Below are 25,403 nucleotides of genomic sequence, written 5' to 3' on the forward strand. Positions count from 1 at the left end.
CCCACTCTGTAAGCCATCTGTGCAGCTGCTCGGCAGGGCGTCTTGTCGGGGCCTGCCTGACACGGGCACTGACCTGGCGAACAGGAAGCTCTCCGCACAGCAGGGCAGGGAGAGCTGGAGGCTGCGTGCACCCCGGGCTTGCTAGGCTGCACATGGCATGAATGGACCTGGGGCTGGGGTAAGGACTTATTTTCCCTCCGGGCTTCCATTTTCCAAACCCAGTGCTATCCTAGGGGTAGGGTTTGAATAACTCGGGGCCCCCTCCTGCTTGCAGAGGACTGTGTCAGGGATGCTGCCGCAGGCTGGCTCCACTGGGGTGCAGCAGTAAGGAGGGTGAGTAGGGGAGCAGGAAGGGTAGATAACAGATGGTGCTCTTTCTGTAACTGGCGTTAGGGCCCCAGGTCTAGAATCTGCCTCCCTCCTGCCCTCTCTTTCCCCCGAGATGCCTGGGCTTAGGGCCCCACCAACAGGATCTTAAGTGAGGAATCGTAGTAGGGAGGCCAGAGGGTGGGGCATATTTCAATGCTTTTCTGCCAGGGGCCTTCAGATCCCACAGCAGGCTGCCTTTCCCATGCCGGCCTCCATCCCGCCTTCCACCCTGGCTGGCTACCTTAAAGAACCTGCGTTCAGTTCCCTCAAAACTCCGGACAGACAAGGATCCAACCCCCTCTTTTCCCTTTTCCCCTCGCTCTGGATGTTTAACTCTTCCCTGCCTTTGAAGAGCAAGGCAACTGGAAAAACGAGTCTTGCCTGTTTCATCCAGGAATGCTCGAGCATCTGGCTGGCGGCCACCGGGCTCCCTGGAGTCAAGACTCCCGTGAGTGGGCAGGCATCAGCTTCTAGGAGGCCCCTTTTGACAAGTGACTCTGCCCTCCTCCCTGCCCTGTCCTGTCCTTGGCCCTGGTTGCCTCACATTTTGAGCCAGGCTTGGGTTCAGGGACAAGCCCTGTGGGAAACAGCAAGGCAGAGCACGGGGGCAGCAACGAGTGTCAAGGGGCAGAGCATTAGGCTGTTCAACAACTCCCAGCGACCCGTCCTCAGGGGGCACCCACCACGGGACTTGGGGCAAGACGCTTCCCCATTCTGGGACCCTACTTCCCCATCTGGGCACAAGGAGTGGGGTCAGAACCCCATTAACCCTAAGGTCCCTGTCAGCTCTGACATCCCGGGAGCTGAGGAGCTCAAGGTTACACGGTGAGCCAGAGTCAGTTGCTGCAAGACCCTGAGCGGTTCCCTTCCCTCTGTGACACTTCGTTTCCTATTACTAATAATAGCTAATAGTAAGTTAAAACTTACTGTGTGCCAGGCACCCTGCCAGGCCATTTACTTTGTCATTTCATCTAATTTTCACAATAATCCAAGGTGGTAGATGATAGTCCTACACCCATTCTACAGAAGAAGAGATTGAGGCTCTTAGAGGTTAAATGACGTGCCCAGAAAGTCACCCACTAGTAAATGGTGAAACCAGGGTGGATGGCCAGGCAGCCTGATGCCAGGCCTGTGACCATGGTCACTTGGCTTTTCTGCAGCCCCTACACATACTGACACAGTTCAGTCTGGCTGGGGCTCAGCCCTGCTGCAAGGGTCTTGTAGGAATTATTCAGAGACAGATTGCTAAGCTGGCTGGAAGACCTTACCATCACTGGGGAGTCACTGAAGGTTTTTGGGAAAAACAGGGCAGGGGGCAGGACTGGGTCAGATCTGCCAGGTGCCCTGGAGAGGGCATTGAAACTGGTTGGTTATTGTTACTCTTCAAACACAGGGTTTCTGGATCTCAGCACTGCTGACATTTGGGGCCGGCTCATTCTTTGTTGTGGGGGGCCGCCCTGTGCATGGAGGGTGTTTAGCAGCCTCCCTGGCCTCCACCGCCTTGATGCCATTAGCACCCTCACCCCCAAGCTGGGACAGCTGAAAATACCTTTTGACATGGCCAATGTCCCCCAAGGGGCAAAGTCACCCCCGGTTAGGAACTACAGCCGTGGAAATCATTTTTCCCTAACTTGCACCCCCTCTTTTTTTTTTTGCTCAGGATTTCTGGAGCTTTTCCACCATGAATATTGTCTTGTTGGGTTTTGTCATTTTCTTGCTCCATTGTGCAACCTGTGACAAGCCCCTAGAAGGGATCATCTCCGCTGCTGCCTGGCACTTCACCTCCCCCCTTTACAATGCGACCATCTATGAAAACTCCGCTCCCAAGACCTACGTGGAGAGCCCCGTGAAAATGGGCATTTACATCGCCGAGCCCCAGTGGGCAGTGAGGTACCGGATCATCTCTGGAGACGTGGCCAACGTGTTCAAAACGGAGGAGTACGTGGTGGGCAACTTCTGCTTTCTGAGAATCAGGACAAAGAGCAGCAACACGGCCCTTCTGAACCGGGAGGTGCGAGACAGCTACACCCTCATCGTCCAAGCCACGGAGAAGACCTTGGAGCTGGAAGCTCTGACCCGGGTGGTGGTCCACATCCTGGACCAGAATGACCTGAAGCCCCTCTTCTCCCCACCTTCATACCGAGTCACCATCTCTGAGGACATGCCCCTCAAGAGCCCCATCTGCAAGGTGACCGCCACAGATGCTGACCTGGGCCAGAACGCCGAGTTCTATTATGCCTTTAACACGAGGTCGGAGCTCTTCGCCATCCATCCCACCAGTGGTGTGGTCACGTTGGCTAGGAAGCTCAACGTCACCTGGAGAGGGAAGTATGAACTCCAGGTGCTGGCTGTGGACCGCATGCGGAAAATCTCGGAGGGCAATGGGTTTGGCAATTTGGCCGCACTGGTCATCCATGTGGAGCCTGCCCTCAGGAAGCCCCCAGCCATCACCTCTGTGGTGGTGGCCCCGCCAGACAGCAGTGAGGCTGCCACCTATGCCACTGTGGTGGTAGGTGCAAACGGCTCGGGTGCTGAAGTGGACTCACTGGAAATTGTGGACGGGGACCCTGGAAAGTACTTCAAAGCCATCAAGTCCTACGCCAGGAGCAGTGAGTTCAGTGTGGTGTCTGTCAAAGACATCAACTGGCTGGAGCACCTTCATGGATTCAACCTCAGCCTGCAGGCCAGGAGTGGGGGCAGTCCTTCTTCTTATTCCCAGATCCGGGGCTTTCACCTGCCCCCTTCCAAACTGGCTTCCCTCCAGTTTGAGAAGGCTGTTTACAGAGTACAGCTTAGCGAGTTTTCCCCTCCTGGCAGCCGCGTGGTGATGGTGAAAGTAACCAGAGCCGTCCCCAACCTGCAGTATGTTCTAAAGCCGTCCTCGGAGAGTGCGGGGTTTAAACTCAACACTCACACTGGGCTCATCACCACCACGAAGCTCATGGACTTCCATAACCGAGCCCACTACCAGTTGCATATCAAAACGTCCCCTGGCCTGGCCTCCACCACTGTGGTCATCGACATTGTGGACTGTAACAACCATGCCCCCCTCTTCAGCAGGCCTTCCTACGCTGGCACCTTCGATGAGAACATCCCCCCAGGCACCAGTGTGTTGATGGTTACTGCCACAGACCTGGATCATGGCGAGAACGGTTATGTCACCTATTCCATCGCTCATCCAAAAGATGTGCCCTTCTCTATCGACCCTTACCTGGGGGTCATCTCCACCTCCAAACCCATGGACTACGAGCTCATGAAAAGAATTTATACCTTCCAGGTACGGGCCTCCGATTGGGGGTCCCCATTTCGCCAGGAAAAGGAAGTATCTGTTTCTCTTAGCCTCAATAACTTGAACGACAACAAACCAATGTTTGAGGAGGTCAACTGCACTGGGTCTATCCGTGAAGACTGGCCAGTGCACAAGTCAGTGCTGACCGTGTCAGCGATAGATGTGGATGAGCTCCAGAACCTAAAATATGAGTTTGTGTCAGGCAACGAACTGGGGTATTTTGATTTAAATCATTTCTCTGGAGTGATATCCCTCAAACACTCTTTTATAAATCATACTACTGGTCTACCCATCCATTATTCCCTGAAAATTACAGCCTCGGATGGGAAATACTATGCCTCACCCACGACTTTGAATCTTACTATAGTGAAGGACCTTCATTCTGAGGTTCCTATAACATGTGATAAAACAGGGGCCCTGAAACATTTCACAAAGACCATTCTGCACTCGGTTGGGCTTCCAAACCAGGACTCCAACGATGAGGACTTCACTTCCTTAAGTGAATATCAGATCAATCATCACACCCCACAGTTTGCGGACCACTTCCCACAGTCCATTGACATCCTTGAGCGTGCCCCTCTCAACACCTCCCTGGCCCGCCTGGCAGCCACAGACCCTGACACTGGTTTCAATGGCAAACTGGTCTATGTGATTGCAGATGGCAATGAAGAAGGGTGTTTTGACATTGAGCTGGAGACAGGGCTGCTCACTGTAGTCTCCCCCTTGGACTACGAAGCCACCAGTTTCTACATCCTCAATGTGACAGTGTATGACCTGGGCACGCCCCAGAAGTCCTCCTGGAAGCTGCTGACAGTGCATGTGAAAGACTGGAATGACAACGCACCCAGATTTCCACCTGGTGGGTACCAGATAACCATCTCAGAAGACACGGAAGTTGGAACCACAATTGCAGAGCTGAAAGCAAAAGATGCTGACTCGGATGACAATGGGAGGGTTCTCTACACCCTGCTGAGCCCCACGGAAAAGTTCTCCCTCCATCCCCTCACTGGGGAACTGGTGGTCACAGGACACCTGGACAGGGAAACAAAACCTCAGTACATACTCAAGGTGGAGGCCAGGGATCAGCCCAGGAAGGGCCACCAGCTCTTCTCTGTCACAGACCTTACCATCACATTGGAAGATGTTAATGACAACTCTCCCCAGTGCATTGCAGAACTCAGCAGCCTGAAGGTCCCAGAGGACCTGCCCCCAGGAACTATCCTAACATTTCTGGATGCCTTTGATCCTGACCTGGGCCCAGCGGGAGAAGTGCGACATGTCCTGTTAGATGATGCCCATGGGACCTTCCAGGTGGACCCGATGACGGGTGCCCTCACTCTGGAGAAAGAGCTGGACTTTGAGAGGAGGGCTGGATACAATCTGAGCCTGTGGGCCAGTGACAGTGGGAGGCCCCTGGCTCGCAGGACCCCCTGCCACGTGGAGGTGATAGTCCTGGATGTAAATGAGAATCTTCACCCTCCCCGATTTGCCTCCTTCGTGCACCAGGGCCAGGTGCTGGAGAACAGCCCCCCAGGAACCCAGGTGACAGTAGTTGCTGCCCATGATGATGACAGTGGCTTGGATGGGGAGCTCCAGTACTTCCTGCGGGCTGGCACCAGTCTCACGGCCTTTAGCATCAACCAGGACACAGGTACCAGGAGGGGGGTGGGATGGGAGGGCCTGGTGCTGGGACAGGATGAGACCAAGGGAAGTCAGAGACTGCCCTGAAAGAAGTCAGACTGCAGGCTGAGAAGAAAACCAATAAATAGGGACTCTCCATTCTGCCCCTTTAATTTGATTTTTAATCTAATTTGTATCATGCTGGGGAGATATATATATACATGCACATATATATATGCATGTGCGTGTATCCATTTAAATCAAATTAACCACATCACTATATGTGTGTATGTATATATGTGCATGTATATATAGCATATACTATATGTATATGCACTATATATGTGCATGTGTGTACATGCACACATATTATACATGTATATGCATATTTACTGTATGTGTACATGTGCTATATACTATATGTGTATGTACACATGCACATGCACATATACTATATGTGTGTGTGTACTCATACATACAGTATATACAGATACATTATGCATGTGCATACACTATATACTATATGTATGTGCACATGTGTGTACTATATGTGTACACACATGCACATATGTATATCACACACGTGTATACCACATGTGTACACCTGCTGTACATGTACATATATACATGCACGCATGTAAATATATGTTACATATGTTTGCTTATAAAAGTAATACATTGTGGTTATAAATTTTTATATCTAATTTTAAAATTAATGTTTCTCTGTAACCCATTTCTCCATAGAATATCTATTAACAATTTGTTCTATAATCTCCTACTAAAGTTTTCTTCTTTGAATCGAGTATATGATCACTGTTCACACTACTATTATGAAAACATAATACAATAGACATTAATTCTGAAACTTATTTTTTTCACATAATTCCAGGATATCTGATATGTCAATACATATAAATCTTTGTCATTCCTTTTTAGTGGCTACATTTCATTCTATCATATAGGTGTACATCCCTTGTTCATGTACTTTCACACATATGTATGAGTGTCTATAGGAAAACCCCCTAAAAATGCAGTTGCTGGGCTAAAGGGTAGGGCGTACTTTCTATGTTAATAGACATTTCTGAATCACCCTCCAACGAGGTGGAACCAACTTAGTTATTCCTTTCAAGCTTCACAGAAAATGAGTGCAATTCAGCAATCACTTACTGAGCACCCTCACTTTGTGAGGTCCTGACACAGGCTTCTGGGGGAGGCCCCTGGTGAATAAAGATAGGTCGCTACCCTCAAGGAGTTTGCAGTCTGATGGGTGATTTATTTCCCAGGTAAGGGGCAGGGTGACTGGTGAAAAGAGCATTAGACTGCGGGTCAGTCGAGACCCAGCACTTCTGCCTATCGCTACATGATCTCGGTCAAGTCACGCTCTTTCCTTGGGCCTTTGTTTCCCCACCTGTCAAAGCAATAGGTTCCTTTAGCTCTGACATGCTGGGGCTGCGAACACGGGCCCTGGCCTCTCACATAGGCCCTTCCCACTGAGTGCGATCCATGAGAACTTAGAGTGTAAGCCTCCTTTGCTCACTAACAGACCCTCAACTTCTAGAAAAGTGCAGGCCCTTAGCAAGCAATTTGTGGAGCTAAGTCTCCAAAATCATAAAGATAATGGAGAGGGCAAAAGCAATTTATTTGTCAAGTCCCTCACCCTTAACTTGTATCTAGAATACTTGAAGCTTGAAGGAATCCGTTTGAGGACAGCCGAGAGGAAATCCCTTAGAGGATGTGAAGTAAAGCAATCAGCAGGACTCGGGTTGAAGTAGCCAGGAGAAAGTAGGTCGACTACCGCAGTCTTCTGGAAACCCTGCAGACACCCATATGCCAGAGCCACGGCCGGGTGCAGCAGAGAAAGGCTCTGAGAGGTTCAACAGCAAGGATATGGATCCCCCACGTTTAACTCAGCAGCTCCCACACCATATTGCCAACAGTTTCTTTTTCTTTTTTTTAAGGTTCTATTTATTTATTTTTGAAAGAGCAGAAGGGAGGGAGAGAGGGAGAGAGAAATATAGACACATCAATTGGCTGCCTCTTGCATACCCCCAACCGGGGACCTGGCCCCCAACCCAGAGACATGCCCTGACTGAGAATTGAACCAACAACCTTTCAGTTCACAGCCAGCCCTCAATCCACTGAGCCACCCCGGCCGGGGCACCAGCAGTTTCTTTTTCCCATGGAATACCTCTTTATATTCCTTCCAGAGAACACCTTGGGGAGTGTTAGGCAAGGTGAGTTCTAAAGCTACTTCAAGCTCTAAAATATCTTGGGTTTGGTGATCAACTGTCCCTAGGAATCATTCAGACTCTGGCACCCCTGGACCGAGAATTTGCGTCCTGCTACTGGCTGACGGTACTGGCAGTGGATCGGGGCTCCATACCCCTGTCTGCTGTAACTGAAGTCTACGTCGAGGTGATAGATGTCAACGATAACCCACCCCGGATGCCCAGACCCGTGTTCTACCCGTCTGTGCCGGAGGACGCGCCCTTGCACACTTCTGTGCTTCGGCTGGATGCCTGGGACCCGGACTCCAGCTCCCAAGGGAAGCTGACCTTCAACATCACCAGTGGGAACCATATGGGGTTCTTTGTTATTCACCCCCTCACAGGTAAGGACCTCAGAAATCGGGGGGGATAGGATTCTTCAAAACAGTGCTTCTCAAAGTGTGGTCCCGGACCAGCATAGTAAGCAACACCTATGAGCTTGTTAGAAATTCACATTCTCAGGTCCCATTTAGACCTACTGAACCAGAACTCAGGGTGGGGCCCAGAAATCTGTATTTTAGCAAGATATCCAGCAGTTCTGATGGGTGCTAAATTTGAGAACCACTGCTCAGCAAAGTCCATCTCTATGGGAAAATAAGATACGTCAGCTTTCTTCCCTTGAGGCCTAGGGATGCTAGCCAGTTAGTTGCCTGGTGCACAATTGGCCACTCCCCTGAGTTACAAGCTAGACTTTCCTAACCCTAGTTCCAAAGTGATCTCCAGTCTGCCCACAGTGCGGTAGCAATAGAGACCCACTTCAGTGGAGTCAACCATCTCACAAACATCTATCCCGGGCCCATCTATCTGGGGTAAGGATGGTATGTGGCTTGGAGGGTTCCAGAAGTCACCAGCTTGCAGCAGTGAGTCAGATGTAGCCCACACACGTGTTTTGTTTGGCTTGCATGAGCTTTAAACAGTGATTTTTTTCAGGTTGTTGCCAACACTTAAAAATTAGGAAGTTCTATAAAACATTCCAGGTTTTTGGTTGTTCTTAAAAAACTAGAAGGTCTGGTAACACTTGAGCCCCCAGCCCCCCATTCCCTTGGGGCCTCAATTGCCTAGAGGCAACAGTGGCTCCCCACACAGAGCAGGTGCATGTCTTCTGGTCCCCACAGTCCCCTCATTCTCTGCTACATGACTGCCAGCTGCTCCCTGCATCCATGCTACCTGCTCGGCTGCTGTTGGTGTTAGAATTTGAGAGCCAGTCCCCACTGTGCGGGTACTTCTTCACAGCTGCTGCATCTTCTTCTTGGAAGATGAACAACAATCCTATTGCAGAGAAGACTGGCATTCTCGGCTTTGAACCTAAGATTCTGTTCTCCAGCTCCAACAATTCAGCCTGGCAAGATTGGAGGAAGGTGAAAGAAAGCTAGAAGGCAGTTCCCCGTCCTTGAGACAAGGAAACCAGGAAAAGCACGAACCTGGGGGTCCTGGGGCAGACAGTGGGCGGGGGATACATGTGTCTACTAGCACAGAGACATTGGTGTTGGACCCTTTCCTGTTCACCTTTGACCTCAGGGCATGAATTCGGCTTCCTAGAGGGATGCCCTCACGCTGGAAAACAGGCCTAGCTGGCTTTCTACTTGGTTCCACCCGGTCCCTCCCTTTTCAGGAGAGGGAAGAGATCTCTCACCTAAGGCATTAGCTTCTCAGTGTCTTCCAAATCCCTATTCTGTTTACTGTCAACAGTTCCCTGGCAAGGGGCCTGGCAAAATGCCCCAGAGGGCAGACATGTTCCTAGTCTTCCTGCAGTTGAGGAGAAGAAACTTTTACCAGCATGAAGGTCTAAAAATAAAATAATCGGCAATGAGCTCCCAGCCCAGCTTTCTTAACACCACCACGTTACTGTCCCGCTGCTTCCCTGCTTGGATCCCGTGAGTGGTGTCCCTGTGCCCTGAAGACAGAGCCACATCCTGCTGTGTCCCACGCACCTGTGCCTGCCTGAGCCCCGGCTGACCTTTCTGGCTTTGTCTTGCCTCGCTCACCCTGCCACTTTCTGGTGCAAGCCACACGGCCTGCTTCGGTGCCTGCCCTCTCCTGTCACCGAGCTTCTGCACATGGAGTTCCTTCTTCCCTGAGTCTCTTCCCCTCTCCTTCTGTCTGGCTAAGTCCTGCTCTTCTTTCGGATCCCCGCCCAGCTGTTCTTTCCTTTGAGTTTTCCTGACAGCATAATACATCTCCCAGCACCATCTACCTGCCTCCTTTTTTAAAACACTTACTACATAGAACATAGAGCATTATATTCACTTGTGTGATTATTCCATTAACTCTCTATATCCTTCACTAGATTTCAAAGGCCTTCTAGAAAAGGAACTTTGATTGTTTTCTCCCATTGTTACATCTGCAGTGCCTGGCACACAGTAGAATCTCAATAAATAACTGGGGAGTAAGTGAATGAATCTCCGTCAGCATCCACAATCTTTTGTTAAGCCCAAGATTCATTCATTTAAACTACGTGCTGTGGAGAGATGTGAAGGAAAACACAACATAATTTCAGGCCTTGAGAAATTCAGTCCATCAGGCACATGAAGACCCAAATATAGAAACTATGGAACCAGTGTGAATGAGCACATGCTAATAATGTGTGTAGGCGTGACACGGTGACTGCTCAGATGAGAGCAGGAGCTGCTCGGTGCAGCAGAGCTGCAACAGCTTCATGAAGTGGGACGATAACACTGAGCTGAAGAACAGAGGGGACCTGGCCAGGCAGTAGTCTGGGGGGGCCCTTGGGCGAGGAGAGTACCAGGGCAATAGCCTGGAGGGAAGAAGCCCAGGTCTTATTGAAGACACGGCAAGTAGGTCAGTTTTCTGAAGGTGTATTGGTTTTCACCACTTACTATCCATTAGACCTTGGGAGAGTTACTTAACTGCTCTATGCCTGACTTTTTCATCAGTAAAATGGAGATGATAATAGCTGCCTCCTGGGTGGCTCTGAAGATTAAATGAGTTAATAGAGATATAGAAGGAATGCAGAAGGCTATCTGGACATGTAAGAGATCAGAGACTGTTGGCCATTATGACCCTGATGGAGGGCAAGAGGGAGAGAAAGCTGGGCAGGGAGTTGGGGTTAGACCTAGATTGGAGTGGAAGGATCGGGAGTCCATTACAGTTGGAATCAACAGTAGTTGGAAAATTATTGGATGAGAAAAAGGAAGGGTCAAAGAGAAAGGGGGGAGGGTCAAAGATGAGCCTAAGAAGAGGTAAGGGGAAAAATTTGTTTGGAGGAGAGAACTCACAAGCGCTGGATTGGCTGAGACCCCACCTCTTGCCAGGAAGAACCGTTAGTAGCCCCTCACACAGCCCTGTGGGGTGGCTCTGCGATGTCCCCTTTCTCTACAGGCCGCCTGACACCAGCCTGAGGGCAGGGGGGAGGCTGGTCGTAGGGCAGTGGTGGCAGCAAGTCTAGGGACGCTGGCAGTGGAAGGTGGGAGGAGGCAGAGGTGAGAGAAAGGCAGAGAGAGAAAGGAAAAGCCAGAGGGGCAGAGAGACAGGGAAAGAGTGTCTGGGATTCAGAGAGGCAAGGAGGGGAAAAGCAGAGAGGGAGGCCTGGACAAGGAGAGAAGGAAGGGGGTGAGGGATAAGCAGAGAAAGAGAAGAAAGGAGAGAAGGAGCAGAAAGGAAAGCAAGGCCTGAGCCAGAAGGAAGGCTCACTTGCCAAGGCCCCCTTGCCTCTGCACTCTTCCAGGAAAGGGGGTGCAGACTGGGGGCCCTTCCTCACCTGGCCCCTTAGTGGGGGGATGAGTGGGTGGGGTGACCCGGAACAGTACTCACACTGTCCCAGAGAAACGTGTCTTCCTTCTCAGACTAGAAGGGCCTCTGGCTATGGGGCTTCCCAGGGACTTTTTTGATCCCTCCCGTGCCTGCCTCCAGTTAGGGAGGAAAGAATTCAAGATGACTTGACTCTACTGCACACGGCAAGAGCCTACCCCTAACAGAGGCCACTCCTCGTGTCACACCCCAGGCCTGGCACCGGAGTCTCCACCCAACCCGAATCCCCTTCCCCACACGAAGCCTCCATCTCCACACTTCATCCCTTACGCCATTATCTAATTGTGTAGGCAAGATCAAGACACTTACTCAAAGTTTTCAGGTGTCCCACTGACCAACAAATAGGTCTGCTTTCATTTCAAAGAGACCTTCCTTACCAGCTATGACCTCTCGGTCTACGAGCTTGGATGCCCCCTGGGCTACTACTAACCTCGGTCTTGACTTCCCAAATGCTTGCAAAGAACTGGCACCTTCTCTCCTTCGTGGCCTCATTGAAGAGCTGTAGTGCCTCACAAAATTGAAACTACCAAGTCCCCTTTCCTCAGTTTACAGATGAGCTGAGAGGAGCCCTCTTCTGGCTCATCTGTGCCAGCGGGTCATGGGAAGAGCTGGCACTGGCACCCAGGTGGATAATATAATAGTAACAAAGGCGTAGAAAGCTACCACTTTGTGATGACTGTGACCCCTGTTGATACTCCTGACAAGCCACCTTTTCCACTCAACAATGTATTGTGCACAGAGCCCTCCTCACGGTGAAAGCAGGCCGTGGGCAGGAACCTCCGCGGATGCCATCACCTCTGCTGTATTCTCCCACCTCCTCATTTGCCCTTCCCCTTCTCCAAAGTTCCATTCTCCCTTAATGTTCTTCTTCTCCAAAGATCAGAATCCTGATCAAGGACTTGAATGTACCCTTGAACTTACCCCCAGTAAAGTGGCCCTGGGAGCCCTAGGAGCTCAGGTCTCCCTCCTACCATCTCTTCCCCAGGTCTGCTGTCCACCGCCCGGCAGCTGGACCGAGAGACCAAGGATGAGCACATCCTGGAGGTGAGTAATGGTGGCGGACCCACTCAGTGGCTTTGAAAACCTGCTGAAGGATGCCCAGCTGGAGGCCCGTCGGGCCTTGGGGCCACGTGCCCATCTCTAAGCACTGTGGCTGAGGAGGGAGCTAGGCTCAGGGAGGAGCTGCTCCTTAAGCTGAGCCTTGCTCTGGTTGGTGGTGAGGACTCCTAGTGTCTTTGCCAGCTCTTTAGCAGTGTGAAGGGGAAGACTCTGAAACCATGCTGGGGGTGGGCAGGAAGCACTGATTGATTAAGTAATGCCTGCAGGGAGCGGTACTTATGTGCTAGGCACTTCAGTCTGGTTTCTAACCCATCCCCATGATTCAATGAGAGAGTCACTCAAGGTCAAATACCAGGTCAGTGGCAGAGTCAGAATGAACACCCAGGCCTTTCTCTTCTAGAAAGATCTGTGCTCTTTCTAGGGTGTCTCTAAAGAGTAGAAATGTTCCCATTTTCAATGAGAGGTATCGATCTTGTCCTTAAGTCAAAGGATTCTAGCTATGCCCTCTCCTGGGCTGTCCATAACCAATGAACAGGCATCTCTCTTCAAGTCTTGAAGACATAAGGTGGGAGGAACACAGATCCCTCAGCAGAACTGACGTAAACTCTGCCTTCTGTGCCCCCAGGCTCTGCCCACCCCCTGTGTAAGGAGCAGGTGTTGTTAGTGAGCAGCAGCTAGCTGGCCTTCTGGAGACTGGCACATTCTCCAGAGTTCAGTAATGGCATTATCTTTAAACACCAAACATACACTAAAAGTTCGGAACTGTTTAGAGTAGAAATGTCCATCACGTACCCTTTCGGTCACCGGTGCATGGGACAACCTGCCTCTACGCAAAATACTCCCTGCCTCTAAGACTGTCTTAACGTCCTTCCTCTCCCCCTGGACTCCATTCCATGCACCACGCTGCCGGTCTGACTCAGCAGCTACCACCGCTCCTTGACAAGCATCTTCTCATCCGTTTCTCCCCTCCAGTCACTTAAAGAAACTGGAGGGCAGAGCTTGTGAGGATTAGGGGCAAAGGAAAAGTGAATGGTCTCCAAGAAATGGCCTGCAGGCCTCCTATTTAAAGAGCGCCAACTTCCGTTTAGAGCCTCCGTGACTCTGTCTGCATCCAGTTCTTTCTGGTCTCTTCTCTGTTCCTGCTGGCTTCCCTGAGGGCGAGGCTGCCAGAGAGCTGGGTTCCAAGTAGGTGAGGTGGGGATAATAAAAACCACGAGCGTACAGCAAAGAACAGACTGGCGTTTCCGGGCTGTTGAAAGCAGGGGTAGTGGTGAGGTTGCAGTGGGTGGCGACACATGTTCCATGTTCGTATTTGGCGACTCATGCTGGATTTCGTCCCCAGGTGACTGTGCTGGACAACGGGGAGCCCTCCCTAAGGTCCACCTCCAGGGTGGTGGTGTGCGTCTTGGACGTCAATGACAACGCCCCCGTGTTCTCCCACAAGCTCTTCAACGTCCGCCTCCCAGAGAGGCTGAGCCCAGTGACCCCTGGGCCTGTGTACAGGCTTGTGGCTTCAGACATGGATGAGGGTCTCAATGGCAGGGTCACCTACAGTATTGAGGAGAGTGACAAGGAGGGCTTCAGTATCCACCCGGTCACGGGTGTGGTGTCATCCAGCAACACCTTCACAGCCGGAGAGTACAACATCCTAACGGTGAGGGGTGGATGGAGGCCTGGGGTGGGGGTGTGGCATTATCGGTTAGGGGTTTTCTCGGGGATACAGGAGGGAGACGGCCACGAGGCGGGATGAAGGTGGTGCTTCCAGAGAGACTGGGAGCCCCAGCTGCAGCCAAGGATTAGAATTCTGGACCTTTTTCTTTGAGGGCAATACGGTCCTTGCCTGGGAAATTCACTCTGTTCTTAGAGATAAGGATTTTGGTGACAGTAGCAGGGGCTTTGCAATCAAGACAGGCCTGGGTTCCAATCCGAGCTCTGCCAGGGTATTCCTGTGTGGCCTTGGCCAAGTCACTTAACCCCCTTCAGCCTTTGTTTTATCATCGGTAAAATGGGGCTAAAAACACTGTCCTTGTAGGAAGATAATGTAGCAAGTGGCTAGGGCGTGGGATCTCATGTCAGACAGTCTCCATTCAAGCCAGCTTCATCGCCGGCCAGGCAGAAAACCCCAGGCGGTAAACTTACCACGCTGAGCCCAGTGTCCTCTGGCAAAAGGCAGGTGCCAGATTATGGTACCTCTCTCAGGGCTATTGTGCAGATTAAATTAGATTGGCACCAACTGCTCTTAGAGCAGGGTCTGATGATAGGGAAAGCTCAATAAATTCCAGCTTATTGTGTTTATGGTTGTTGGAAAGGGTGTAGGGTCCCTGTGGGTAAAGTGTGGTCTAGGAACTACCACATAGCAAGCCTTCGGTTAAGTAGTGAGGACACTACTCATGAGGTTCTTGAGCACAGGTTACATACTTTGTTCTCCACCTTTGTGCCTGCAACCCCTAGTGTGGTACCTGTTTACAGCAAGCCCTCCACTGTGCGCTGAATGAATGAATGAATGAATGAGTAGACAAGAGGCCAGTTCAGTGACTCACCGGGCACTCTGTTCCTTGCCTGGCCACCTGGGTCTTCTGGTTTCTCGGACCCAGCCCTACAGACAAAGCCTCACTCTCAGTTTTGGCCTCTTTTCAGATCCAGGCGATGGACAGTGGGCAGCCTCCTCTCTCCACCAGCGTCCGGCTGCACATCGAGTGGATCCCCCAGCCCCGGCCCTCTCCCATCCCGCTGGCCTTTGACGAGCCCCACTACAGCTTCACAGTCATGGAGACAGACCCCGTGAACCACATGGTGGGCGTCATCAGTGTGGAGGGCCGACCTGGCCTCTTCTGGTTCAACATCTCAGGTGAGGCCCCAAGGAGGGCCAGCCGCCCCATCCTCCCAGACCAGCCCTAGTTCTCGTGGCACGATCCTTCTGAGCCCTCTCCAGGCCATGCTCCCTGACAGCCCCCCTTAGGGCCACAAGTAGTGACGGCCTCTCCCCTGGTTCTCTGGGCCGGTGAGTAGTAGGAGCCCCATTTGTGCCAAACTTCCACACCAGCTAACCTCTCAGGTAGGACCTCTATTGCCTCACCAGTAACTGCAGCCAGAGTGGGGCAGTGCCTCGGTTACCCCAAGTGCCCGGGAGACCAGAGAGGGTGGTCCAGAGAGACCCGGAGGAGGAAGCACAGGTGTTATGTTTCCTCTTCTGCCTCCAGGTGAAAACCAGCGTAGAGCTGACTTCACTGACCATGGGCCCGAGGCCAGCAGTGCCCTGGGGCCATGCTTCACGTCCTGGTCCCAGGTTCCACACTCAGGATCAGGGGAAAGTGTCCATTCTTACTGAAGGAGATACTTGGGTCCAAGCTCCAATGGCCTTCTCTGAAACTCCTTTCTGTCTCTAACCTAAGATTTTGTTAAGACATGGGAGGGGTCACAGACCCCTTTGGGAATCTGATGAATGCTCTCGGCCCTCCTCCCAGAAAGTTGCACTCACGAACATAGATTTATGCACAAACTCAGGGGCTTCACAGATTCTCTGAAACCCAACCAAAGATTCCAAGTTAAGAATCTGTAACCCCAGAGTTTCAGCACCACATGAACCGTGGATTCCTATTACAGTTTCCCAGCTGGGTTCAGAGATCAGACATGCACTTGTCCTAAGCTTCTGGCCCCCTGCATTTACTTCCAGTTCCGATTCACTGCTCCTTTTCATTGTTTAGCTTTTTTACTTTTACACAAAATAAATACATGTACTCTAAAGACCATTTAGAAAACACAAATGAATGCCGAGAAGAGAATAAAATCACTTAAACGCACAACAGTCAGAAGCTAATCCACCGTTACAATTTTGATGTGTTTCCTTCTGGTCATTTTTACACGCGCGCGCGCACACACACACACACACACACACACTTAGGGTTATGCTAAAATGCTGTTTTCTAACTTTTAAAAATACATGATGAACATATTTCCATGTCACTGAACACATCTATATTCAGCAGACATTTAAATAACTCCATGCTAACTCTGTATTTTAGATTCTTACAGCTCATTAAATCGATTCCCTCTTGTTGAACAGAGTTATTTTCATATTTCCCCCTGGGCATAGGCACCTTTGACCATGCAGACTGCCTGGGGGACACAGAGTAGAGCTCCATTACCCCTGCCTGTTTCAATCCTGGCAGCAGAGTATGTTCTGTGACTAATTTCGGTCTTCCTCTAGGACTCTTCAATCCATATAAGTTCACCTTTTTCTGTATCATTGCTTGGGTCTTGACAATAATTTGATAATAACTTAAGACGATAAATTAACTTTTGGGGGGACCCCCGAGGGATGAACTGCAGCCTGTCACCCAGACATCGTACTCTTTCTGAACAGTCTTAGAATCCCTGGTTCAGGTCCGTCCTCGAACGCCTGCAGTCCCGCCAGCCCAGAGCGGCACCTACTCCCACCTCCTCTAAGCCCACCAGCCAGATCCTATGTTGTGCTCCTGCTGCCTCAGTCACTGGGGCTGTGTGTGCTTCCTGCCCACTTGCATCCAGGTGGAGACACAGACATGGACTTTGACATTGAGAAGACCACGGGCAGCATCATCATCGCCAAGCCTCTCGATACGAGGAAGAGGTCGAGTTATAATCTGACTGTGGAGGTGACCGATGGGTTCCACGTCATTGCCACCCAGGTTAGAAGCCTCGGTTGGGAGCTCCCAAGTTGGGAGGAGATGGAAGTCCTGCTTAGTTGGGATGAAACTACAGAGGACTTTCTGTGGAGCGGTGCACCTCCGAGAACGCTAAATCGTAGTCACGGTTGGGCACCCCAGCCTTGACCTGACACACCTTCTACTTCTGTGATCTTGGGAGGGTTCTTGTTCCCACTGTGGGTCTCTGTATATTAAAGGGGTTTGTCTAAATTAGCAGTTTTTGATGAGAGTGCCATGGGCTACCATGGGTGTGAGGAATGGTGGTCAAATGGGGGCTCTCAGAGATTTATCTGTTTTATATATTGAGACTTCACACAAAATTTCATTTAAAGGCCCTTTAACAACAACAACAACAAAATTTGTTTTGAAAACCACTAGCCTGCACGTTACTTGAAAGCCCTGTGATTGTGAAATTGTATCATTCATTCTACGAACCCTTACTGAGCGCTGTGTACCCAGCACTGCGCTGGGCGCAGATGACACGGTGGGGAGCCAGCCAGGCAAGGCCCCTGGCTTTACGGAGCTTACAGTCTGCCTCTGTCGCATGACCCTCCCTAGGTCTACATCGTCATGATTGCCAACATCAACCACCATCGGCCCCAGTTTCTGGAAGCTCATTATGAGGTCAGAGTTCCCCAAGACACACTGCCAGGGGTTGAGCTCCTCCGAGTCCAGGCCACAGACCAGGACAACGGCAAGGGCCTCATCTACACCATACACGGCAGCCAAGACCCAGCGAGTGCCATCCTCTTCCAGCTGGACCCAAGCAGTGGCGTCCTGGTAACTGTGGGGAAACTGGACCTGAGCTCGGGGCCCTCCCAGCACACACTGACAGTCATGGTGAGTTCACTGAAACACCGGCTGGGGATGTACTCGTGTGCAGATGTGTGGGGTGGATGCTCGGAGGCATGTGAAAGTTCCATTTCCCCTGATGGGCCAGGTGTACTGATGCTCGTACTGATAACCCGTGAGATGAGTTGTGACATTTCACAGCCTGCCAGAGGTACCTTCCATAGGATGCCTGGGAGTGAAGACAGAGATGGGACAGCTGCCAAGAAAACTCCTGCAATCTTAGGCTTGTTCCAAATACCCCCCAGCAGCTCTCCTGTTCCGTGAACTGCATGACCACATGTAGTGTCAGAGCTGGGAGGGACCCAGAGACCATCCCACCTGGAGCAAACACCAGGGTGAGGCGAGCCAGCTCTGTAGAGCACACAGTTTAAGGAGGACTCACTCTGAGGGTCTTGTGTCTGCACTTTTAAGACACTGAGAGTGAGTGCCTCCTTAAATTTACACCCCACGTGCTTCACTTCAGTCTAAGCCCTGATCCCACCCATTTCTCTTACCTCACCCCTGAGGTCCACAGAGGAGGAAGGATGTGCTCAACATCCTATGGTTCTTTATGGTAGCACCAGAACTGGACTCCTGCCTTCTTGATTTGAGGTTCAGGATTTTTATATGGCAGTTTATCATTCTTTGGGCACACTGATATGTGTTAAAGGCTCTGAGAAGTCCTGCAGCAAAGAACACTTTAACTTTATTTAATTCAGCACTCCCTAAATTTACTTGACCATAGAATGTTTCTTCCCCTGCCTAACATGTTAATATCTTGGAAAACTAATATTTTCTGCGATGGAAGTTGCAAAATACTGTTTCTCTGTTAATTTCTGCCTTTCTCCTAAAGTGAAACTATCCATTAAAACAGCTAAGCCTAATAATCAATCATTAATAAGTTTTAAGAAAAGAGCATAAATGAGAGCAAAGTTTAAAGGAATGAAGCTACAATCAGGTATATTTTCCATTGGCATTCTATTTCACTGACCTTAATCTAACCCAGCCTCTTCCCATTCCATTTGCTCCTCACCCCATCACCTCCTTGGGCCATAGGTTCGAGACCAGGAGATGCCCATCAAGAGGAACTTTGTATGGGTGTCCATTCACGTGGAAGATGCAAACCTTCACCCACCCCACTTCACCCAGTTCCACTACGAGGCAAGTGTTCCTGACACCATGGCCCCGGGCACAGAGCTGCTCCAAGTCCGAGCCACGGATGGTGACCGGGGAGCCAATGCTGAGGTCCACTATTCCTTTCTGAAAGGTGAGAGGCCTGGCTTTAAATCCAGAAGTGGGAAAGGCTTTGATAATAAGGAGAAGCACCAGAGGCATGAATCTGGAAGTTATCATTCTAGGGCATTCCCTGGGACTGTAATGATCTAAGTGAGTGCACTTCCAAAGATGGGAAGAACAATAACCAAGGGACTGCTCATGTTTGGAGAGAATTTACATGTTTATTATATAAGCCCACCAATGACTGTGCACATAGAGGATGCTTATAAGTGCATGCAATATTTAAAAACATAGTATCTATGTGCCTACACAATGGAAGGGACCTCTAATTACTTTATAAGATGCATGGCATAGTTTTAGGAGTAATTTTCTTTTCCTGCGAAGGCCACACCATGATTTTGTAGCTCTTATGTAGTTTTCTTCATCTCAAAAATGGGATAATACTGCCTGTGTCGGAAAGTATTTGTAAAGATGAAAAGAAAAAATGTATGTTAATATATGTTGTAAACTGTAGAATACTATATACAAATGCCAGGGTTATTGCTCTCATTGGTAAGTATTAATTATAGGTCATTGATGTAACAAAGATGATAATATCTAGTATCCAACTAATTGTGATGATCTTGCTCTCTGCCCTCATACAGCATAATGTTCCTTCATAATTATATATGTATGTATATTCATACATATAATATAATTCATATATATATAAAAATATATACACCCTATACATTGTGTCATAACTAAATCCAGAGGGGCACGGGATGTTAGTTTTGCCTTGTCCAAGTTGTGTGAGTCCCTGGGTACCTCTTGAGGGTGTGATAAACTTCAATTTGTCTTGTCCTTTGTTTCAGGGAACAGTGAAGGTCTCTTCAACATCAATGCCCTACTAGGCATTATCACTCTAGCCCAGAAGCCTAACCAGGCAAATCATGCCCGACACACTCTGACAGTGAAGGCAGAAGATCAAGGCTCCCCACAGCGGCACGACCTGGCCACAGTGGTCATTCACGTCTACCCTTCAGAGAGCAGCGCCCCCATCTTTTCAAAAGCCGAGTACTTTGTCGAGATTCCTGAATCCATCCCTGTTGGTTCCCCAATCCTCCTCGTCTCAGCTGCCAGCTCCTCTGAAGTGACCTATGAGTTAAGAGAGGGAAACAAGGATGGTGTATTCTCCATGAACTCATATTCTGGCCTAATTTCCACTCAGAAGAACTTGGACCATGAGAAAATCTCATCTTACCAGCTGAAAATCCGAGGCAGCAATATGGCAGGAGCATCTACTGACGTCGTGGTTCTTGTTTACATCATTGACGAAAATGACAATGCCCCCGTGTTCTTGAAGTCGACTTTCGTGGGCCAAATTAGTGAAGCAGCTCCATTGTACAGCATGATCATGGATGAAAACAACAACCCCTTTGTGATTCATGCCTCTGACAGTGACAACGAAGCTAATTCCTTGTTGGTCTATGAGATTTTGGAGCAAGAGGCCTTGAAGTTCGTCAAAATCGATCCCAGCATGGGAACGCTAACCACCATATCCGAGATGGATTATGAGAGCATGCCCTCTTTGCAATTCAGCATCTATGTCCATGACCAAGGAAGCCCCGTCTTATTTGCACCCAGGCCTGCCCAGGTCATCATCCATATCAGAGATGTCAATGACTCTCCCCCCAGGTTCTCGGACCAGATATACGAAGCAGCAATAGTGAAGCCCATCCACAGGGGTATGAAGCTCCTCACGGTGTGCGCCAGTGACGATGACTCGGAAGTCAATTATAGCATCAAAGCTGGCAATGCTGATGAAGCTGTTGCTATCCATCCCACCAATGGGCAAATATCAGTGCTGAATCCTGTTCTCCTGAGACATTCCCGGGAGCTCACCATTAGGGCTTCTGATGGCCTGTATCAAGATGCTGCGCTGGTAAAAATTTCTTTGGCACAAGCTCTTAACACAAGCTTACAGTTTGACCAGAATGTCTACAGGGCAACAGTGAAGGAGAATTTGCGAGACAGAAAGGCACTGGTGATGCTTGGTGTCCAGGGCAATCACTTGAATGACACTGTTTACTATTTCCTCTTAAATGGCACTGATATGTTTTCTATGATCAAGTCAGCAGGCGTGTTGCAGACAAGAGGTGTGGCATTTGACAGAGAACTGCAGGACACTCATGAGGTGGCAGTGGAACTGAGGGACAATCGGACTCCTCAACGGGTGGCTCAGGCTCTGGTCATAGTTTCTGTTGAGGATGTCAATGACAATCACCCTGAATTTAAAGATCTGCCCTATTACACTATCATCCAAGATGGCACAGAGCCAGGGGATGTCCTCTTCCAGGTATCTGCTAGTGACCGAGACTTGGGGGTAAATGGTGTTGTCACATATGCATTTGCAGAAGATTACACATATTTTCGAATTGACCCCTATCTTGGGGACATATCACTTAGGAAACCCTTTGATTATCAGGCTTTAAATAAGTATCACCTCAAAGTCATTGCTCAGGATGGAGGAACCCCATCACTCCAGACTGAGGAAGAGGTACTTGTCATTGTAAGAAATAAATCCAACCCTCTGTTTCAGAGTCCTTACTATAAAGTCAGAGTGCCTGAAAATATCACACTCTATACCCCAATCCTCCACACCCAGGCCCGGAGTCCAGAGGGACTCCGACTCATCTATAACATCGTGGAGGAAGAGCCTTTGATGCTGTTCACCATCGACTTTAAGACTGGTGTCCTAACAGTAACAGGCCCTCTGGATTATGAGTCTAAGACCAAACATGTGTTCACAGTCAGAGCCACAGACACAGCTCTGGGGTCATTTTCGGAAGCCACTGTGGAAGTCCTGGTGGAGGACGTCAATGATAACCCTCCCACTTTCCCCCAGTTGGTCTATACCACTTCTATCTCAGAAGGCTTGCCTGCCCAGACCCCTGTGATCCAACTGTTGGCTTCTGACCAGGACTCAGGGCAGAACCGTGATGTCTCCTATCAGATTGTAGAGGATGGCTCAGATGTTTCCAAGTTCTTCCAGATCAATGGGAGCACAGGGGAGATGTCCACAGTTCAAGAGCTGGATTATGAAGCCCAACAGCACTTTCATGTGAAAGTCAGGGCCATGGATAGAGGAAACCCTCCACTCACAGGTGATACCCTTGTGGTTGTCGGTGTATCTGACATCAATGACAACCCCCCAGAGTTCAGGCAACCTCAGTATGAAGCCAATGTCAGTGAGCTGGCAACCTGTGGACACCTGGTTCTCAAAGTCCAAGCTCTTGATCCCGACAGCAAGGATACCTCTCGCCTAGAGTACCTGATTCTCTCTGGCAATCAGGACCGGCACTTCTCCATTAACAGCTCATCGGGAATAATTTCTATGTGGAACCTTTGCAAAAAGCACCTGGACTCTTCTTACAATTTGAGGGTAGGTGCTTCTGATGGGGTTTTCCGAGCAACTGTACCTGTGTATATCAACACTACGAATGCCAACAAGTACAGCCCAGAGTTCCAGCAGCACGTCTATGAGGCAGAGTTAGCAGAGAATGCAAAGGTAGGAACCAAGGTTATTGAGTTGCTAGCCATAGACAAAGATAGTGGCCCCTATGGCACTGTAGATTATACCATCATCAATAAACTAGCAGGTGAGAAATTCTCCATAAACCCTCATGGCCAGATCACTACTCTGCAGAAACTGGATCGGGAAAATTCGACAGAGAGAGTCATTGCTATTAAGGTCATGGCTCAGGATGGAGGAGGAAAAGTGGCCTTCTGCACTGTGAAGATCATCCTCACAGATGAAAATGACAATGCCCCACAGTTCAAAGCCTCTGAGTACACAGTGTCCATTCAATCCAATGTCAGTAAAGACTCCCCGGTTATACAGGTGCTGGCTTATGACGCAGATGAAGGTCGAAATGCAGATGTCACCTATTCAGTGGACTCAGTAGAGGACTTGGATGAACAGATCATTGAAATCAACCCAACCACTGGTGTTGTTAAGGTGAAAGAGAGCCTAGTGGGACTGGAAAATCAGACCTTTGACTTGAAAATCAAAGCCCAAGATGGGGGCCCTCCTCACTGGATCTCTCAGGTGCTGTTACGACTTCAAGTGGTTGCTAATGAAGTATCCTTGCCCAAATTTTCTGAACCTCTGTATACTTTCTCTGCATCTGAAGACCTTCCAGAAGGGTCTGAAATTGGTTCTGTTAAAGCAGTGGCAGCTCATGACCCAGTCATCTACAGTCTAGTGCAGGGCACCACACCAGAAAGCAACAGGGATGGTGTCTTCTCCTTGGACCAAAACACAGGGGCCCTCAAGGTGAGGAAGGCCATGGACTATGAGTCCACTAAGTGGTACCAGATTGATCTGATGGCTCTTTGCCCCCATAATGGCACTTACTTGGTTTCCTTGGTGTCTGCCAACATCCAAGTGAAAGATGTCAATGACAATAGGCCTATATTTGAGGCTGATCCATATAAAGCTGTCCTCACTGAGAATATGCCAGTGGGGACTACAGTCATTCAAGTGACTGCCAATGACCAGGACACTGGGAATGATGGCCAGGTGAGTTATAGGCTGCCAGTGGAGCCTGACAGCAACATCCATGAGCTCTTTGCCATTGACAGTGAGACTGGCTGGATCACCACACTCCAGGAACTTGACTGTGAGACCCGCCAGACCTACCACTTTTATGTGGTAGCCTATGACCATGGCCGGACCATCCAGCTATCTTCTCAGGTCCTAGTTGAAGTCTCCGTTACGGATGAGAATGACAATGCTCCCCAGTTTGCTTCTGAAGACTACAGAGGATCTGTGGTTGAGAACAGTGAACCTGGCGAACATGTGGCCACTCTTAAAACCTTTGATGCTGATATTTCTGAGCAGAACAGACAGGTCACCTGCTATATCACAGGTAAGGAAACCTGTGTAGGAGTGAAGGCACTGGGGTGCATTGAAAAAAAGTCCAGTAAGAGGTGCCCTAAGACATGGGTTTAAGTTCTGGTTCTGCCACTTATTTGATATGGACCCCGGCTCATGGGGTCCGCCACATTGTGGATGAGGCACAGGAAATTCACATGGACTACCGAGTCCTGTGGAGGAAAAGGGGTGACAGGCCTTCTCTCTCAAGGAGAGAAAAAACCTCAGCCCTTGCCTTGACAGGCCTTTATTGCTTTTCTGGGCACATTACAAGATGGTCCTCATTTACGATGCACAGATTCAGTTTAGGTGGTTACCTTTTACAGAAAACAAAGGAGATGATGCCGCTAATCACATCATAGAATATGGATATTTCAAATGCAAAGAGAAAAGGGGTTGAACCAGTTACACTCCATACTGGGGAGGTTTAGCACAGGCTTTAGGAAGTTACAGTAGGCATTTGCTGCCTCAATTCAGAGTGAGGGAGTTTTAACAAAAGCAAGTCTCAAAGCAGCCTAGGTACATTGCAGGCCTGATTTCCCGTGGAAGAACCTATCTGTGGGTATTGGTTCTGTTTGGGTCCACGCCACACAGAACTGTCTCCTATACTTATTAACAGTGTGACCCTGGGTAAATCACTTAACCTTCGAGAACTTCAGTTGCTCCATCTATAGACTTGGCGTGCCTGTCTTCATTCATTTGACAGGGTACTGGTAAAATCTAACTTGGGAAAGTTCTGAGAGCCCCCTATACATTAGAAAGTGCTTTGCAAAAGGAATCTTTTATGACTTTAGGTGGAGTAGATAGAATAAAAGTGAGAACAGTTATTACTGTTCTCAGCTTCTGGGAGATGGAGGAGGTATCACCAGTTATGTGATCCATGACAGTTCTGCCAGGTGGCTGTCCTTGTAGAGTAGTATTTTGCCTAGAGCAAGTTGTGGGTAGTAGAAAACACTTCTTAGTCAATCACGGGACCTAAGTATTGCAATAAAAACACTTCCTTAGTTCAGATACCAGCCCAATCCCTTCATTTCACATATGGGAGAACCAGAGCCCAGACAGAGGGAGAAACTCAACCAAGGTCACACTCCAAGCTTCTGCCAGGGCTGAGATTAAAACCACACTCTACAAACTGCTTTCCTCAGTGGATGCCTATTGCAAACCTAAATTACCCCAATTCCTGTCCAATGGCTGAACCAGCCAAGCAGAGGCCAAAAGAGTTTCTTTACTTCTCAATGCCCCTGGCCCCCTCCTCCAGGCGCCATGTCATCTCATTCCCGTGGACATGGCTCCTTTGGCTATCACAGCTGTCTGGGGGAGAGTTAACGAGTCTGAAGTTTCAACCAAGAATCACAGACTCC

General features: G+C 49.6%; 1 protein-coding gene across 3 annotated transcripts in view; it reads left to right on the forward strand.

The window, feature by feature from the left end:
* FAT2 (FAT atypical cadherin 2) overlaps positions 1–25,403 on the forward strand; it is a 70,962-nt gene that overhangs the window by 16,911 nt on the left and 28,648 nt on the right. For 2 of the 3 annotated variants that reach the window (XM_045820168.1, XM_045820176.1), the window contains exons 1-10: positions 115–178; positions 2,030–5,309; positions 7,575–7,889; positions 12,299–12,357; positions 13,715–14,026; positions 15,010–15,220; positions 16,900–17,039; positions 17,616–17,897; positions 18,945–19,155; positions 19,979–24,037. In XM_045820168.1, the coding sequence (XP_045676124.1) occupies positions 158–178; positions 2,030–5,309; positions 7,575–7,889; positions 12,299–12,357; positions 13,715–14,026; positions 15,010–15,220; positions 16,900–17,039; positions 17,616–17,897; positions 18,945–19,155; positions 19,979–24,037 (8,890 nt within the window). In that variant the 5' untranslated portion in view covers positions 115–157. Of the gene's footprint in view, positions 1–114; positions 179–2,029; positions 5,310–7,574; positions 7,890–12,298; positions 12,358–13,714; positions 14,027–15,009; positions 15,221–16,899; positions 17,040–17,615; positions 17,898–18,944; positions 19,156–19,978; positions 24,038–25,403 lie in introns of those variants that run through there. The other variant, XM_045820185.1, reaches the window with a different exon arrangement.

Source organism: Phyllostomus hastatus, unplaced genomic scaffold (assembly GCF_019186645.2).
Source record: "Phyllostomus hastatus isolate PE091 unplaced genomic scaffold, TTU_PhHast_1.1 phas_contig_150, whole genome shotgun sequence".
Lineage (NCBI taxonomy): Eukaryota > Metazoa > Chordata > Mammalia > Chiroptera > Phyllostomidae > Phyllostomus > Phyllostomus hastatus.